This window comes from Myxocyprinus asiaticus, chromosome 16 (assembly GCF_019703515.2).
Source record: "Myxocyprinus asiaticus isolate MX2 ecotype Aquarium Trade chromosome 16, UBuf_Myxa_2, whole genome shotgun sequence".
Classification (NCBI taxonomy): Eukaryota; Metazoa; Chordata; class Actinopteri; order Cypriniformes; family Catostomidae; genus Myxocyprinus; species Myxocyprinus asiaticus.
In genome coordinates, this window is record NC_059359.1 from 20,818,961 (window position 1) to 20,838,614 (window position 19,654).

Sequence of the window (19,654 nt, forward strand, 5' to 3'; positions counted from 1 at the left end):
GAAAGTAGACCTGATTGTCTTAAGACTGCCATCTAGAGGTGAAAAGTGCAAACGGTGTGTTTTATGATATATTTCTTATGCTTGCAGTCACAAATTCCATGTCTCGGTTATACCTTCAGTAATAGAAGTGAAAGACAATAGGCAACCATGGTTCTGGCCTGCAGTGGGCCGTGTAATCTAAACCTTTTGCCTTTTATTAGGAGCCTTTAGTCTAAGCATGTATAAAAACACAATTTATCAGAAGCTAAAACAACCTCAGTTTTTCAGTTTGGTAACTCAGAGAAACATCTGAAAAATCAAAGCAAAACTGTTGGACTTATTAACTGTGGGTTAATAAGTTTAATATTCATACTAAAATCATTATTTTAAGAGCTGGCAAGCTGCCAAAAGAATGGAAGGTATACCTTCCCTGTCCACTGCCAGTCAGACAAAAACAAATTTAAATAGGACAGTAAGACTTTGTGAAATGAAACATGACACAGGATGAAAACATAACCCTCAGAACTGAGTTCATTTGGAAAACCAATCCCATTCAAAATTTAGACCCCTAATTTCAACTCCCAAAAATGTCCAATTGTTTGTGTAGCAAAAAGGGCTATTAAAGAATTTTTAAAGCACTCTGTGCTGCTTTAGGCTTTACTGCCACCAGTACCAGGTTCCGTGGGGAAAAAGCAGCATCAAAGAGTGGAATGAGCTTACTCTGAAAACCTGAAAAAAAAACCGCAGAAAATATGATTAAGTATTTCTGCACATATTAAGTATTAATATTAATACAAAACACTAGATATCATTAATATTTAAATATGAATAACAATCCAGTATGACATTTTTAATTACTGTACATAACCAAATGGGTCACAAGACTCAATGCAGTTGTCAAAATATTCTGAGCAAGTTGATGCTAGTTTAGTTGCCAGTAAGACAAAAAGCTGTTCAGTTTTCATCTCATTAAGAGAGCTCTGCTCTACTTACCTCGCTCCTGCAGGAAAATCATTCTGTCCAGTAACACTAGAGTCTCCACCACAGGTGCAAGCAGCAGAACTAGGCTGAAGTACACCACCACTCTGCCCTGTTGTGCCAGCATTGCATCCACACTGGCAGGATCAAAGGGGAGATCAACAGACAGGCCAACCCGTGGCAAAGCCATTCGGGCATATCTGTGAAAACACAGAGGAGACTGGTACAGTGAAGCAATAAAGCCTCTACCTTAAAGGGATAGTTCACCCAAAAATTTAAATTCTCTCATCATTTACTCACCTTTATGCTAGATTTTTAGAGGAACGCTGCAGCTCTATTGGTCCTTACAATGCAAGTGAATGGTGACCAGACGTTTGAAGCTCCAAAAATTACATAAAGGCCACATACAAGTATTCATAAGACTCCATTGTCTTCAGAAGCGATATGATAGGTGTGGGTCAAAAATCAATCAATCTTTAAGTCCTTTTTAACAGAAATCTCCACTTTCACTTTCACATTTTGAAAGAATGTGAAAGTGGAGATCTATAGTTAAAAAAAATATTGATCTGTTTCTCACCCACACTTATCGTATCGCTTCTGAAGACATGGATTTAACCACTGGAGTCTTGTGAATTAATTTTATGCAGCCTTTATGTGGTTTTTGGAACTTCAAAGGTCTGGTCACCATTCTCTTGCATTGTATGGACCAACAGAGCTGAGATATTCTTCTAAAATCTTTGTTTGTGTTCTGCGAAAGAAATAAAGTCACACATCTGGGATGGCATGAAGGTGAGTAAATGATGGGAGAATTTTCATTTTTGGGTGAAGTAACCCTTTAAGATGAGGGATTAAATATGAAATTAAGATGGCGATTTGGCTAGTCCATAAGCTTAAAATGAGACAATTTAATATGAATTAAGATGTATTGAAATACATTTTTCAGGCCAATATCTAGTCTGGACTACAAAGAAGTTTCACAACTGTCAATTTAGGCAAGGATAAAGATTTTTCACTTGAAGAAATCATCTCTACATGCAACATCTCTGTTAGCTGTTATTTAGCATTTTATTTTTAGGTAAAGCAGCTCGCAATGAAACAAATGTAGAGACAATCCTTTTAAAACAAGCCAGGGTTAAATAGCTAAATAGAAGTGGTGACAGAGCAAGAATGGAATATCAGAAACTCTCCAATTCCTGGAACTGAAGCTCAGTAGTGAGTAACAGACTTTTCAGTCCATAAAAACTCGTAATATTTTCAAATGTCACAATAAATACATGATACTACTAACTCAGTGAATGACAGTTTGTGGGCTTTCTTGACAGTCTGAACTCCTGGTCTGCGCAGATCAGGCCTCTCCGCTCTAATGATGCTTTCTAAGACAGCTCTGTAGCAGTGTGTCCGCAGTAGCCCACTCTCCTCTCTCAGCCTGTGGAGATAGTCCTCAATTGCATGACAAGCCCCCTCTCTTGCCTTGTAGGACAACTGGTGCCCTGGTAATCCATGTACCCAGTCACTCATTGGATAGCCATTTTCTGAACAGGACTCTATTGGTATGTCTGAGAAAGGGGGTTGTATTACCCCTGGGGGGTTTGGGTTCTCCTGGGTTGAGATTTTCATGTAGCAGCAAGCGACGGAGGTGATGACCTGAACACGTGGGCAGTTGGCAAAATGGCGAAGAAGTGTCGAACTAAGGTCTCCACAGGCGTGAAGCCCTGTGAGGACAAAATCAGAACTACTGGGTCCTTTGGTACAATGTCCAACATCAAGAATTGTGGATGAATTCACTCCAGACTCAATAAAGCTTATGGTGCTAATAGGTAATTTGTGTGCATTGGCGCCATTAGTTTCAGGTTCCAGTCCTGATGGAAGAACCACAGTGTTTATATGGGCTATAGAGTCACAAACGTTTATGTAAGTCCTCTGAGTCTGAAGTGTAGCTTTTGACTCCTCAGCATTAGTACGGCAGGATTTCTGTTCCAGTTTCAGCTCTAGTTCTGATGGCACTGATACCCGCTGTTTCTTTTCATTTGGCCCAGTGGTGGGGCCATTACTGTCACATTCACTTGCTGGCATGCCAAGCTGCTGAATGAAGAAATCCCATGAAGCCTTTGGGTTGACCCAGCCCACCACATGGCGAGGAGAAGGACCAGGTGCAGAATACAGACCCTGAGGTTTTCCTGACTACACCAGAAATGCAGATAAGAATTATCACTGCACACTCAAAAACAGCTGTGGGTCACAAAAGTCAAATTAATATTTCATGAATTTTAGAATAATGCAAACAGGGACTAAAAACAGTTCAAGGAAGAAAACGAAAAATGAAAACAAATAAAATATTTAAAATATTTTTGTGGAAATATTTAATATTAATAATAGATTTATTGAAAAGATGTTATTTTATATAGGCTACTGTATACTATGCTTGCTATGATTTCTTTGCTGATAATTCCCCCACATGGGGGGAAAAAATTGCTTATATTTTCACTTGTTTTGGGTGAGACACGTCCCTTATTTTGAGCTTGTTTTTCCAGAGTGGGTCGCTTGTTTCTATTGTGAGATCTGGCAACACCATCTGGTAAATCACCCACCCCTTAGCACAGAGTGCTGTCATTTAAAAAAAGAAAGTTATTATCAATTGGAAAGGGGGCTGTGGAATGCTGGAACGAAAAAAATGTTTTTTTGTTTTTAATCCCTGAAAGCAAATGTCCTCAAAGTTTACACTGGGTTATGCCAATTGACAAATATTATTTAATTTGTTGCAGGTTTTACAGGGAATACTGCAAAATATATCTTACAAATATGATCACAAGAATTGCAAATCAGGATTATACCCTTTGACTTTCTTTGGCCAGTGTCAACAGTAGCTGTCTATCAAATTTGGTGGCCATGGAAACCAGGTTACAGTCAGCCTCAATTCCAGTGACATTCAGGCCAAGTCCAAAAGACAAAAACCGTGTCAAATGGCCCTGCAGGGGTCAAATTAAAATAGGTTAGAGCGATGAATAGGTAACAGCTAAATGTTTGCCGTATTTATAATAAAAGATAAAGCATATTAGCACAACAAAACTGTACCTGTCCAGACCCAACATCGACGACACGGTTACATTTAGCCTGATCACAAAGCTTTTTAACCAGCTAGGAGAGAGAATTTATAAGGGCCATGTGTGAGTTTAATGTTTTGTGTAGTAAATACACATATTTGAATAATCTTTAGAATAATCATGGGAAACTGCAAACTTTACACACTGACAGAATGTATCATAAAGTATCCATACCGTGCCTAGTCTGCAGATTTCGTGCTGCTTCTTGGGTTTGACGTGTTTACGGAAAATGTGTCCTAACAAAGAGCTCTGACTCTGGTTAGACTGAAACTCCTCTGGCATACCCGCACCTGCATTCTGAGTGTGTCCATCTGACACTTTACGTGGAAATGACAGTGCATGAGCTGCTGTTCGCAGTGCCAGTAAGGAGAGAGGCCACACAGATGGGTATCTAAAAGACAATAAAGGAACAGAAGCCTATTAACCCTTAAATACATACCTCAGGTCTTTAGTGACCCGGAAATGTATTCCACCCCCTGTACCTCATCCATTTTTTGGAGTTGTGCCCACTTTAGTATTCCTCAATCTCTCTCATATAAACAGTGTACAAAATTTTTTTTTTAAATAAAAAGAATGGTACCAAAAGTCTATAGGGTCATTAGAGACCCCAGGTATGTAAGAGTGTCTGTTTATTTTATTTTATTTTTTTTATTTTTTTTGCACTTCCAAAATTTATATTTGAAAGATTATTTCATATCTATATAAGTTTACTAGCACGTTATCTATTTTTTTATTTTTTTATTACGAGAGAAATGAGTACTATATTCATACACATAAATACTATACATGTTGATTTTCTCTGCAATAATGAATTATAAACAATGGTGAATTATCAGAATTATCAATAGAATATACACTATATTGCCAAAAGTATTCGCTCATCTGCCTTTAGACGCATATGAACTTAAGTGACATCCCATTCTTAATCCATAGGGTTTAATATGACGTCGGCCCACCCTTTGCAGCTACTTCTCTTCTGGGAAGGCTTTCCACAAGGTTTAGGAGTGTGTTTATGGGAGTTTTTGACCATTCTTCCAGAAGCGCATTTGTGAGGTCAGACACTGATGTTGGACGAGAAGGCCTGGCTCGCAGTCTTCGCTCTAATTCATCCCAAAGGTGCTCTATCGGGTTGAGGTCAGGACTCTGTGCAGGCCAGTCAAGTTCTTCCACACCAAACTCACTCATCCATGTCTTTATGGACCTTGCTTTGTGCACTGGTGTGCAGTCATGTTGGAACAGGAAGGGGCCATCCCCAAACTGTTCCCACAAAGTTGGGAGCATGGAATTGTCCAACATCTCTTGGTATGCTGAAGCATTCAGAGTTCCTTTCACTGGAACTAAGGGGCCAAGCCCAGCTCCTGAAAAACAACCCCACACCATAATCCCCCCTCCACCAAACTTCACAGTTGCCACAATGCAGTCAGACAAGTACCGTTCTCCTGGCAACCGCCAAACCCAGACTCGTCCATCAGATTGCCAGATGGAGAAGCGTGATTCGTCACTCCAGAGAACGCGTCTCCACTGCTCTAGAGTCCAGTGGCGGCGTGCTTTACACCACTGCATCTGACACTTTGCATTGCACTTGATGATGTATGGCTTGGATGCAGCTGCTCGGCCATGGAAACCCATTCCATGAAGCTCTCTACGCACTGTTCTTGAGCTAATCTGAAGGCCACATGAACTTTGGAGGTCTGTAGCGATTGACTCTGCAGAAAGTTGACGACCTCTGCACACTATGCGCCTCAGCATCCGCTGACCCCGCTCTGTCATTTTACGTGGCCTACCACTTCGTGGCTGAGTTGCTGTCATTCCCAATCGCTTCCACTTTGTTATAATACCACTGACAGTTGACTGTGGAATATTTAGTAGGGAGGAAATTTCACGACTGGACTTGTTGCATAGGTGGCATCCTATCACAGTACCACGCTGGAATTCACTGAGCTCCTGAGAGCGGCCCATTCTTTCACAAATGTTTGTAGAAGCAGTCTGCATGCCTAGGTGCTTCATTTTATACACCTGTGGCCATGGAAGTGATTGGAACACCTGAATTCAATTATTTGGATGGGTGAGCGAATACTTTTGGCAATATAGTGTATGTGTGTACACATACTGTAAATATTATGCATGCCATTTGTTACTCAAGGTGGCGCTGTTTCAGTGATTGACTTGATTTACATTTGACAATGCTTTATGATGAAGAAACAACATGGAAGTCTTTGTTTTTTTCAGCTGCACATCGTCATCTTCGTTTAAATTACTGACAAATGACTGATTTTAACCTCTTCTTACCGCCTGTCCTTTGTCTCTTTATCCAGCAGCAGGTCAGCGATCTGTGGGGGTGTAAGATCACCGAGGGCTTTCTGCCAGCTCACAGGAAGAGTATCCCACAAACTCTCACTAAAGAACTCCTGCGTGGAAGGAGAAAAAGTGAAACACTTTAAAATGTGCATGAGTGTTGCAGGATGTTCTCGCAACAAACATGATTCTCAGCTAACAGAAAATTGCCCACGTCTTTGGTTGTAAATTTAGCAGATTATGCGTTTACTGTTACACTTAGGGGCCGTTAAGACCGAGTGCACCCTTGTGCTAAATAATAATAATAAAAATCTAGACGTAGCGCTATGAAAAGAACATAAAGCATAAAAAAGTTTTGAAGCTGGAGTTCTTTTTAACATGACACGGCATCTAAGCCGTGACGCTAATGCACGAGACGCTGAAGAAACAACGATACGTGATACAACGAAACGCTTTCGGTGTGAACGTCCCCTTACACTTCCGACATAGACAACGTTAAAATTTAAAAATAATGTGGGACTGCGCTCTTACAAAGACAAAGCACACAAACGGAGATAGAACAAGAACTTGTATATTTAATTACAATTATGTAGGAGTCCGATATGTGCCTGTAGGTTGACAGGAGGGACGTCAACTGCCTGGCCAGTTCTCGCTGCTCTTGCACCGAAAAATTCGCCACAAACATTTTGTACTACACTAAAAGACTACACCGATATTGCAAACTGGAGGAGCTGTGACATCGCACACTCAGAGGACGTTTATATTTACTGCTTCCCGTTCATTTCGTGGGGGACATAATCGGAGTTATGTTATTTACATGCACACTACGCGTGTTCGCATGCGCGCTGCTGCCTGCGATACCTTCCGACCCGGAAGTACACTAAGCACACTCACGCTTGTAGTGTGCGGACCCCTGTTTAGAAGAGAAACATATCAGATATCAGACAATAATGGTATGTATCCGACATTTTTTTTAATTTTATTTTTTTATTGTTTTTATGGCAATACTTTATGGAATAAATGTACAGTTTATTTGGATATACATCGTGTGGTACACTGTAATCGCTAGTTAACATACCCTCGATGATAGTAGTGTGCTATATGTGTATAATTCGTTTTATTTTTTGTTATTATCTATGTTTTGCTGCTGTTTTTGTATTGTTGTACACTGGAAGCTCCTGTCACCAAGACATATTCCTTGTATGTGTAAGCATACTTGGCAATAAAGCTGATTCTTATTCTATATCACATTGAATTTAACGTAAACGAACACACACACACTGCATTAACGCATCGTAGTCTGTGAAAAAGGTCCATAGTTTTTCATCACATTTTACAAGACTCGAGAACTGTAACTTGGTTTAGTTAAAGGGTTAGTTCACCCAAAAATGAAAATTCTCTCATCATTTGCTCACCCTCATGCCATCCCAGATGTCTTTCTTCTGCTGAACAAAAATGAAGATTTTTAGAAGTATATCTCAGCTCTGTAGGATCACAATGCAAGTGAATGGTGACCAGAATTTTGAAGCTCCAAAAAGCACATAAAGGCAGCATAAAAGTAATCTATCAGACTCTAGTGGTTTAATCCATGTCTTTTGAAGCGATACGATAAGTGTGGGTACAGGTCAATGTTTAAGTCTCTTGTTTTACTATAAATCAGCACTTTCACATTCTTTTTTATTTGTTTTTGCCATTTCGCATTCTTTGTGCATATCGGAGAATTTATAGTAAAAATAGACGTACATTTTGACCTGTTTCTCACCCACAACTATCGTATTGCTTCAAAACACATGGATTAAACCATTCGTGTGGATTATTTTTATGCTGGACCTTCAAAGTTCTGGCCACCATTCACTTGCATTTAAAGGACCTAGAGAACTCTTCGTTTATGTTCAGCTGAAGAAAGAAAGTCATACAAATGGTGAGAGAATTTTTGGGTGAATTATTCCCTTAAATCCATTTTTGAATAGGAGAAAACAGTGAAACTTTTCAGTCAACCTGTCATTTCCAGTCTTTTAATGTTTTATTGTTTACCCCACATGATGTGAAGAAGCTGTTTACTTGGATAGCTTTTATACATAAAGTTTAGGCCAATAATAAGTCTTCACAAGACAAACCATTTAGTCACCTTACAATTTTTAAGTTCAGCATTTAAGTTTAAGTTTGACATCTTGTTGTTTTCCCTTTTTCCTCTTCAAGAGTGAAAGAACATCGAGGAGTCACCTGTTGTAAAGCCCTCTTTTCATACTGAAAGTTTCAGATGCAATATAACTACAACCGATACTGAAACTAAGATTTATTTTAAAATCAAAATTTGTGGATGTACAAGTATGTCAGGGCTTATGTTAAACATAATTTGTGATCCCAGTCAAGGAGGCAAATCGGATAAATCCAAAGGAAATTACAAACACGAACGTTTCCTTGGAAGGAGACGTTTTCTGGAACGGAAGGGTTTTTTGAAAGACAAACTAATCAACAAGCAAAATGAAAAGAACAATAAGAGAAAGAGAAAAAAGCAGAGGCACACACAGAGCAATGGGGAGTATCAATCAAAACCAGCTGCTATTTTTCCTCAGTTTACCACCACTCTGCCTGATAAGACAAATGAGCCTTCCTGTTCCACACAGACACTTTGTCAGAAACCAACATCTTCCGTTTCATCCACTGGCTGTACATCTCAGGGAAAACAAACTCACAGCGTGGCGCCCGGCACTGTTGGACCTTTAAAATACTTAGCAATGGACTGTGAGATGGTGGGAACAGGACCAAAGGGGAGCATCAGTGAGCTCGCCCGCTGTAGTATCGTCTCCTACAACGGTGATGTAATTTATGATAAATTCATCAAACCTATCAACATTGTCACAGATTTCCGTACACGCTGGAGTGGTATCAGGAAGCAGGACCTACGCAATGCCACACCCTTCAATCAGGCACAGAAAGAGGTATGAGAGATAGCATCTGTATGCAAATTATGTTTATTAATAAGCCAGAAGATTTTGTCCAAGGTGTATTTACAGTGCATGCAAGGTAGACTGTACATGTTTTCAGTATTAGTATTAAAGGGATAGTTCACCCAAAAATGTCAATTCTATCATAATTTACTCACTGTTGTGTTCTAAACCTGCTCGACTTTCTTCTGTGTAACACAAAAGATGTTAGCCTCAGTCAATATTAACTTGTATGGACAAAAAGTGAACGGTGGTGACCGAGTCAGCTACGTCCACACTAATCCATTTTCGTTTGAAAACGCATTCATTTTGCTATATTTCCACTTTTGTTCCACACTGGAATGGCATTTTCGAAAACAGATTTAAAAAATGCTCTCCATAACCATATACTTCGGAAAACCAGTGATAGGAATCTAAAAACAGTTTTCATACTTGGATTAGTGTGGATGTGGCCTAAGGTCGTCAGTCTTGAACATCTCTTTTTGTGTTCCACAGAAGAAAGAAATCATCATTACTCTGAGGAAATGACAGAATTTTCTTTGGTTGAACTGTGCCTTTAAATATTAGTGTTCCCTTTGATCCCCTGATTTTAACATAGCTAGTGCCATGCTCTACCAGTTTGGCTTCAGGAACACTTCAATTGGCAGCATTTGTGGCATAATATTGATTACCAAAAAAATTGGCTTGCCCCTACTTTATAAAAAAATAAAGATAAAACAAAATCTGGGTTACAGTGAGGCACTTTGGAAGTGAATGGGGGCCAGTTTTGAAAGTTAAAATACTCACTTTTTCAAAAGTAGTGTCACAAAACAATGTGTGCAAACATGATTTTAGTGTGATAATCTCTTACTAACCTTTTCGGTGTAAAGTTAATGCCAACTTTGTTACTATGACGATGTAATGTCAACAAACCCTAAAACATGTTACAGTCAGATAATGCAATGGGGACCCACAAAGGTGAGTAACAGTATTAGTCTGTTTATTGACAAAGGGCAAGGAAGGAGCAAGAGAGCAATAATGCTAAACCAGCAGGAAGGATGGCTGATTGGAACACCTAATGGAGGTTGCAGTGGGCTGAGGGGTGAAGCGGTGATATCTAGGTGGAGAAACTGGAAGGATAGTTGGAGGCCGCAGAGAGAATAGGCTGGGGGGCTGTGAGGCGGGCCTGGGAATCCCCAGGAGAAGGCCGGCAGGAGCTCAAGATTGGCGCAGGAGTAGGCGATGGTAGGACTAATCGCCAGGAGGGAGAACCATGAAGAGAGGGAGACCGGGAATCGTGCTGTTGCAAGAGAGGAGGAATTGTCTGGGCATAAAAACAAAAGGAAGACTAAGAGGCAGAACACACACCAACAGGACTGAGAGAACACTCAGAGGCTGGATTGTTCATCTCTACAACACAGGACAATCTGGCACAAGACAGCAGACACAAGGGGATTAAATAGGGGAGAAGGTGATTAACTGAGATAGGGAACAGGTGCTGCTAGTAAGGATAATAAGCCCATTTTCCCTGTGAGCACATGGCACCTAAAAACAAACACAAATGACACATGAGAAAACAGAAACACGAAGATAATAGAGCAGATCCACCGGCATCTTACCCCGGAATCCTGACAGTAAGACCTTAATTACGATGTTTTAAAGAACTTCACAGTAAAAATAATACAGAAGTTTAACAGAAGAATTGAATGTAAGTGCTTTTATAAAATGTGAAGCTTCACATTTCTGCCTTTAAACCCTCCAAAAATTGGCCCCATTCACTGCCATCCTAAGTGCCTCACTGTAACCTTGATTTTTGCTTTTTTTAAAGAAAAGGAGACATGATTCCAAATTAATTTTTGTGGTAATCAACATTATGCCACAAATGCTGTCGATTGAGCTTAACTTGTACTGAATATTCATTTAAGCCCACCCATGACTTTCTCACTTCAGCTGAACCAAAATCCTGGATTTATTAGATCAGTAAAAAAATAAAATAAATAACTGTACCAGTGATTTAGAGAAATGTATCAAAGTCTTACATTTTGTACAGTGTACAGTACATTTTTTACACAAATATACTGTATATCAGTGTCTTTCTGCAATAAATTGTTAAACTGGTCACACCATCGCTCTTTTATCCAATGTGTACAAAGTAAACAGTTTTGTTTTTTATGTTTTAGTACAACTCAGTAATGGCCTGATGGATTTTGTTAGTGTATCTAAAAGGGATGGGCATTTTATTTGTTTAGTCTATTCAAGTACTCAGTGATTACTTGAGTGCTCAGAGGTGTGGAGGCACATTGACATGTACATATACAGTTGAAGTCAGAAGTTTACATACACTTAGGTTGAAGTTATTAAAATCCATTTTTTAACCACTCCACAGATTTCATATTAGCAAACTGTAGTTTTGGCAAGTCGTTTAGGACATCTACTTTGTGCATGACACGATATTTCCAACAATTGTTTACAGACAGATTGTTTCACTTTCAATTGACTATTCCAGTGGGTCAGAAGTTTACATACACTAAGTTAACCGTTCCTTTAAGCAGCTTGGAAAATTCCAGAAAATGATGTCAAGCCTTTAGACAGTTAGCCAATTAGCTTCTGATAGGCTAATTGGAGGTGTACCTGTGGATGTATTTTAAGGCCTACCTTCAAACTCAGTGCCTCTTTGCTTGACATTGTGGGAAAATCAAAAGAAATCAGCCAAGACATCAGAAAAAAAATTGTGGACCTCCACAAGACTGATTCATCCTTGGGAGCAATTTCCAAATGGCTGAACGTACCATGTTCATCTGTACAAACAATAGTACCCAAGTATAAACACCATGGGTCCGTTCAGCCATCATACCACTCAGGAATGAGATGCATTCTGTCTCCTAGAGATGAACGTAGTTTTGTGTGAAAGTGCAAATCAATCCCAGAACAACAGCAAAGGACCTTGTGAAGATGCTGGAGGAAACAGGTAGACAAGTATCTATATCCACAGTAAAACAAGTCCTATATCGAAATAACCCGAAAGGCGGCTCAGCAAGAAAGAATCCACTGCTCCAAAACCACCATTAAAAAGCCAGACTACAGTTTGTAAGTGGACATGCAAACTGTCCTCTGGTCTGATGAAACAAAAATTTAACTGTTTGGCCATAATGACCATTGTTATGCTTGGAGGAAAAAGGGTGAGGCTTGCAAGCTGAAGAACACCATCCCAACCGTGAAGCATGGTGGTGGCAGCATCATGTTGTGGGGGTGCTTTGCTGCAGGAGGGACTGGTGCACTTCACAAAATAGATGGCATCATGAAGAAGGAAAACTGTGTGGATATATTGAAGCAACATCTCAAGACATGAGCCAGGAAGTTAAAGCTTGGTTGTAAATGGGTCTTCCAAATGGACAATAACCCCAAGCATACCTCCAAAATGGCTTAAGGACAACAAAGTCAAGGTATTGGAGTGGCCATCACAAAGCCCTGACCTCAATCCGATAGAAAATTTGTGGGCAGAACTGAAAAAGCATGTGTGAGCAAGGAGGCCTACAAACCTGATTCAGTTACACCAGTTCTGTCTGGAGGAATGGGCCAAAATTCCAGCAACTTAATGTGAGAAATTTGATCCAAGTTAACCAATTTAAAGGCAATGCTACCAAATACTAACAAAGTGTATGTAAACTTCTGACCCACTATGAATGTGATGAAAGAAATAAAAGCTGAAATGAATCATTCTCTCTGCTATTATTCTGACATTTCACATTCTTAAAGTAAAGTAGTGATCCTAACTGACCTAAGACAGGGAATGCTTTCTACGATTAAATGTCAGGAATTGTGAAACACTGAGTTTAAATGTATTTAGCTAAGGTGTATATAAACTTCTGACTTCAACTGTATGTCAGACAGATGCCTTTGGCTGCTGCATTGTGTCTCATTGTTGCTCCAATTTCTTGGATATTCATTATTATAGGCTGTTATAACGCAGTCTGTTACAAAAAGTACACAAAATGGCATAATCAAAATATAATGCATCAAATTTTGTCATTATGTGAAGACTCACTGGCCAACTTAAAGGGTCATGAAACTCCCAAACACATTTTTTGAGAAGTTTACAGATATGCACAAGTTGCACATCATTAAAAACAACGATAGCGCTCATTATGTTTATTGTTAAGGGGAAAGTGGTTATTTTTTCGTTTTATAGAGCTACACTATATTGCCAAAAGTATTCGCTCACCCATCCAAATAATTGAATTCAGGTGTTCCAATCAGTTCCATGGCCACAGGTGTATAAAATGAAGCACCTAGGCATGCAGACTGCTTCTACAAACATTTGTGAAAGAATGGGCCGCTCTCAGGAGCTCAGTGAATTCCAGCGTGGTACTGTGATAGGATACCACCTGTGCAACAAGTCCAGTCGTGAAATTTCCTCCCTACTAAATATTCCACAGTCAACTGTCAGTGGTATTATAACAAAGTGGAAGCGATTGGGAATGACAGCAACTCAGCCACGAAGTGGTAGGCCACGTAAAATGACAGAGCAGGGTCAGCGGATGCTGAGGCGCATAGTGCGCAGAGGTCGCCAACTTTCTGCAGAGTCAATCGCTACAGACCTCCAAAGTTCATGTGGCCTTCAGATTAGCTCAAGAACAGTGCGTAGAGAGCTTCATGGAATGGGTTTCCATGGCCGAGCAGCTGCATCCAAGCCATACATCACCAAGTGCAATGCAAAGCGTCGGATGCAGTGGTGTAAAGCACGCCGCCACTGGACTCTAGAGCAGTGGAGACGCGTTCTCTGGAGTGACGAATCACGCTTCTCCATCTGGCAATCTGATGGACGAGTCTGGGTTTGGCGGTTGCCAGGAGAACGGTACTTGTCTGACTGCATTGTGCCAACTGTGAAGTTTGGTGGAGGGGGGATTATGGTGTGGGGTTGTTTTTCAGGAGCTGGGCTTGGCCCCTTAGTTCCAGTGAAAGGAATTCTGAATGCTTCAGCATATCAAGAGATGTTGGACAATTCCATGCTCCCAACTTTGTGGGAACAGTTTGGGGATGGCCCCTTCCTGTTCCAACATGACTGCACACCAGTGCACAAAGCAAGGTCCATAAAGACATGGATGAGCGAGTTTGGTGTGGAAGAACTTGACTGGCCTGCACAGAGTCCTGACCTCAACCCGATAGAGCACCTTTGGGATGAATTAGTGCGAAGACTGCGAGCCAGGCCTTCTCGTCCAACATCAGTGTCTGACCTCACAAATGCGCTTCCGGAAGAATGGTCAAAAATTCCCATAAACACACTCCTAAACCTTGTGGAATGCCTTCCCAGAAGAGTTGAAGCTGTTATAGCTGCAAAGGGTGGGCCGACGTCATATTAAGCCCTATGGATTAAGAATGGGATGTCACTTAAGTTCATATGCGTCTAAAGGCAGATGAGCGAATACTTTTGGCAATATAGTGTATATAACAGCTGAAATTCCACCTTGTTTGCGCCGGAGTTCTGTTGGTGTTTATTTTGTAATTAATGAACATCTGAATGCTTGTTAAGCATCTTATTAAAAGACTACTTGGCTAATAAATAATTGGACATGAAACATTTAAATTATTTTATAAGCTTACATGTAGAGATCGCACATTGATCCAAGATGCAGGAAAGATTGCTCGCAATACCCAGATGAGCGGTCTGATACTTGGATATGTGGTTGTTATGGAGAAATATCAGACCGCTAGGTGGCGCCATTGACTAATCAGAATCGAATATTCCAGAGAGCCATGTAATAAGTGATTTTATCACACTTTTTTTATCACAGTGATTTAACACACATTATGCTTAAGGATTGTGGCTAAACTTTTGTAAAACAGTGTAAATTTAATGTTTTGTGTATTGGACCCATTTGCTTTCATTGTATGTGCTTTACTGAATGTGATTTTATTCTTTAGAAAAAGAGGGATGAGTCGAAGTTATTTTCTGTGGTAATCAACATGCCACAAAAGCTGTCAATAGAGTTTAACTTGTGTTAAACCTGAAACAATCCTTGTAAGAATAAACATCTATGAATTAATGTAAAGTCTCAAGGCAGTGCTGGTTTTAATGGTATTGTCTGCTCAGCTTTATTCTTAAAAGTTTGAATAAAACATCCATATCTTTTTGCAGATTTGCAGACCGTTCTGTCGTCTTCATTATTCACACTTTTTTCCTGTGTTTGACACAAAGTATGCTAGTTTTGTAAGTAGCTCTTGAACTTCTCCTGTCCTCCCTCCTTCCCAGACCCATAACCGCCCGCATTTTTACACTGGTTCTTGCCTATTTTGTGAGTCTTTTTTTAGTCTGAGGTGTGAACGATTGGTGCTGAACTAGGGGAGTTTCATGACACTTTAATGAAAGAATGCTCAAAAAAATGCATCTCTTCTGGTTACCGTTGTCACTGAATTTCGGATTTAGTGAAAAGTCACATCACGCATGATCATTTTCAATAATTGCTTTCATGATCGATCATTGCTGTCAATTCCGAGTACACAAATACTCATGCACGTCCCTAGTATCTAAGCACCATTCTATGCTTTGCACACAGATTGTGAAGATAATGACAGGGAAAGTGGTTGTGGGCCATGCCATCCAGAATGACTTCAAGGCCTTAAAATATTTCCATCCTGCCTGCCAAACGCGAGATACCTCACGGATTCCACTGCTAAACCAGAAAGCTGGACTGCCTCAGCATGAAGTTGTGTCTCTGAAGAGGCTCACCAAGGCTCTCTTCAACAAGGACATACAAGTGGGTTTTACACAGATAGACATTCCATGTTTTAATACGGCTGAGTGGTTGTCACACATTTGCCCTGACGGAGACATCAGAATATTTAGTGGAGTTCAGTTTTCAAACATAAATCAGTCAGACAGGGTAAATCAGGAGTTCGTTCAAAAACAGTTCTCAGATTCTAGAATTGAGATTTTAAAGGATTAATTTACCAAAAATTAGAATTCTTTCATTATTTACTCTACCATCCTGGTTCTTGTATCTTGAAGCTTGTTCACGAGTCACCCAATAATCAGTGAAGTGCTGTGTACATGAGTTCATTAATAATTTGATTTTAGAGTGAATAACACCTTAAATTTTAGTCTGTTCATCATACTAAATGATCTTATGCCTTCAGGAGACTTTTAATATGACACACAAGTCACATTAACGACTTTTATGTCACTTTTGGTTGCTTTTTTCATGCTTTTAAGTGAGTCACTATCAGCTGGTATTGTATGTAAATCGAAAATTGCAACATTTTTACAATATATCATTATGACATGAGGCTGAGTTAAAAAGGACGTGATTTTCATTTTTGTGTGAACTATTCCTTTAAGAAAGAGAGGGGACAAGTTTAACTTTCAGAGCCTATGATAAAGGCTATTTTTAAAACAGTGAAAATAACATCATAGCTTTCAATTTTTTCCACTGAAAACTCTCTTATATTTTCAGACAGGGAAGGGAGGCCACTCATCCGTGGAAGATGCCAAAGCCACTATGGAACTCTACAAAGTAGTGGAGGAAGAATGGGAGAGAACACTGGTTTTTAAGTCTGTATGCTAGAAATGAGCAATGGATGTTGCTCTGAATCAAAAAAAACAAAAAAAACAAAAACCGTATGAAACAGGACCCTTTTCATATCCATGCAAATCCAGTTATTTTTCTATCTTTTAATATTTTAAAAACAAGAAATTTTACAGTCAAACCTCTCAACTTCAGTGGTTGGGTTTGAAATCCACTAGGTGGCTCTTCAGTTTCTGTACAACACAAGTGACAATATTTTAACTAATTTTATTAAACTTTTTACCACTTTTAATTAATTCACACATTAGTTAATTTGCTAAAAATGACATACACTTAGGCTGAAGTCATTAAAACTCATTGAACAATTTGCCAGCTGTTCTCATGGATCTCTTTTTGAGTCCCGTTTAGAAACTCAAGCAAAATTGAGTTTAGAGTGTTTCCAGTAAGTGCCAAGGGGGAAAAAACTCTCCGCCCATCTTTATTTCTCATGTCTGATGAAGAAGACGAGTCAGCATTTCTCTACTACAGTGAATTCAACACCACCACATGAATTACAGTTCCTCCTGTATTTAACTCCAAATCAACAGGGCCTTAACTGCTATCCCTGAGATTAGTCAAAGCTCTTTTTCCTCCAAACCCACTCAATCATCAGTCAGTCTGTGTTTAGGAACCTAGTTGCACCACTTTGGAGATGTTTGAGAAGCAGACAAATTTTCCTTGCCCACCATTTTCCCAGGAGTTAAACAAGCTTGTTTTAGACTAAGCTTAATCTGTGTGTAGTCAACCAGAAAGGTTCGATCTGAATGAAGTGGAACACAAACCAGTTCTTGCATTAGAGTTAATAGCCTAACCTCTGAGCATCTTTTTCCGTATGAATGTAAGTCATAATCCATCAGAAGATGTGAATTCATAATGTTTGGTATCTGCAGGGATCTGCAAACTTTGTCATTTTTTATTTTTCTTACAATCACTCTGCCATATCAATATTACGTTTAATTACATGACACCACATCCAAATAAAACAGATTTTCATAAGATTTTAATGCTGTTTTACAATGTTTTCAAAAAATAAAATAAATTCCATCAAGGATCATGTGATTTCTTTAGATCAACAACTAGCCAATCACTTACCCTTCTGATTTACCCATTTCTAAAATAATAATAATAACGAAAATAAAAAAAGACATAACTCTCTTTTATTCTCATTGCTGCTGTGCATGATTAACCTTCAACATGTTACAGGAGGAGTACCTAGGGGTTGCTGCCTCAGTAGTGTCACTGCTGATGCAGCAGGACTATGCCAAAACAGAAAAAACTAGCCTTAAAGGAATAGTTCACCCAAAAAAAAAAAAATCTCTCATCATTTACTCACCCTCATGCCATCCCGGATGTGTATGACTTTCTTTCTTCAGCAGAACAAAAACGAAATTTTTTAGAAGAATATCTCAGCTTTTTTGGACCATACAATGCAAGTGAATGGGTGCCAAAATTTTGAAGCTCTAAAAATCACATAGGTCAGCATTAAAGGAACTCATATAACTCCAGTGGTTAAATCCATGTCTTCAGAAGCAATTTGATTGGTGTGGGTGAGAAGCAGATCAATATTTTAGTCAATTTTTACTATAAATTCTTCAACCTCCACATTAACTTTCATATTCTTCTTGTGTTTTTTGGTGATTAACATTCTTCATGCATACGACCCCTAGTGGGCAGGGAGAGGAATTTCTAACAAACATTTACATAAATATTGAACTGTTTCTCACCCACACCTATTATATAAATTCTGAAGATATGTATTTATCCACTGAAGTCATATGAATTATTTTTATGCTGCCTTTATGTGCTTTTTGGAGTGTCAAAATGTTGACACCCATTCACTTGCATTGTATGGAACTACAGAGCTGAAATATTCTTCTAAAATTTTTAATTTGTGTTCTGCAGAAGAAAGAAAGTCATACACATATGAGGATTGCATGAAGGTGAGTAAATGATGAGAGAATTTTCATTTTTGGGTGAACTATTACTTCAACTTGTCTTTTAATGAAATCCAACACATTTTGGCTGGAAAAGTTTGGGATGAAATCAGGGTTAATGGGGAGTGCTGTAGAGAGACAACAGTCAGTGTGACTTCATACTTTCCCAGTTGTGGCTTGGATATGGATAGTAGTAATGTCTGTAAAAGGGATCAAGTTTTCAAATCCTCAGTGGTTGGCAGGCAGAGGTAATCTTGTGGTAACGCAAGATGTACCCTTTCTCATTACTAAAAGATTATCATAATGAAAGAACCAATAAATAATATACTGTAATTTTATATAAACTTTAGTTTGGCCTTTACACGTGTAATGAAGAGAGAGCTCTAGATGTTATCTGTGGAATCTGATTAAGGTGCACCTGTTGATTAAGCATGACCAAATGTTTGTGATCACCCTAAATTTTGGCCTTTTTTAAGACAATAAGATCAGTACTTTTACTTATCTAGTAGTGAACTTCTGTGTGCTATTCAATACAGTTACAGGTCTACATAGATGATTCATGCTAGTAAGGTGTCAGTTAAAGCAGATTGATAAATCCTCAACTTTAAACAATTTCAGGATTCTCTATAAAGGATTTTATTTTGCCGTCTGTCAAAATGTGTGGGGTTGTATCATAACCCTCTCTAAATTAACTTGGACAAGGTCTGTTTCTGCTTAGACTCAAAAATTAAAGGCTGTCTTCACCTACAGCAGGATTTGTGAGGCATAGTCTCTTGAATGCTGTGTTGATTTGTTAAATTCTGCTAGTACCCGATAGTGTCAAGAGTATGTGATAGTCAAGAGAAGCCATATTCATCCTCCTCTCTCCATGTCACCTA

General features: G+C 39.2%; 2 protein-coding genes across 3 annotated transcripts; one reads left to right on the plus strand and one right to left on the minus strand.

Annotated features, from left to right (window-relative positions):
• Nucleotides 1-108: 108 nt before the first annotated feature.
• mettl25b (methyltransferase like 25B) lies at nucleotides 109-7,079 on the minus strand. 2 transcript variants are annotated; one of them, XM_051721973.1, is made up of 8 exons: nucleotides 6,937-7,079; nucleotides 6,348-6,466; nucleotides 4,233-4,449; nucleotides 4,030-4,092; nucleotides 3,789-3,923; nucleotides 2,246-3,138; nucleotides 973-1,157; nucleotides 109-708 (listed from the first exon to the last, which is right to left on the minus strand). In XM_051721973.1, the coding sequence occupies exons 1-8, from the start codon at nucleotides 7,036-7,038 to the stop codon at nucleotides 599-601; spliced, it is 1,824 nt and encodes a 607-aa protein (XP_051577933.1). In that variant the 5' UTR covers nucleotides 7,039-7,079; the 3' UTR covers nucleotides 109-598. The 2 variants fall into 2 exon arrangements, with proteins under 2 accessions (XP_051577933.1, XP_051577934.1); XM_051721974.1 differs by lacking the exons at nucleotides 3,789-3,923; nucleotides 4,030-4,092.
• An 81-nt stretch (nucleotides 7,080-7,160) lies between these two features.
• isg20l2 (interferon stimulated exonuclease gene 20-like 2) lies at nucleotides 7,161-17,891 on the plus strand. The gene is made up of 4 exons (XM_051721994.1): nucleotides 7,161-7,306; nucleotides 8,553-9,295; nucleotides 15,835-16,035; nucleotides 16,732-17,891. The coding sequence occupies exons 2-4, from the start codon at nucleotides 8,684-8,686 to the stop codon at nucleotides 16,840-16,842; spliced, it is 924 nt and encodes a 307-aa protein (XP_051577954.1). The 5' UTR covers nucleotides 7,161-7,306; nucleotides 8,553-8,683; the 3' UTR covers nucleotides 16,843-17,891.
• Nucleotides 17,892-19,654: the final 1,763 nt, after the last annotated feature.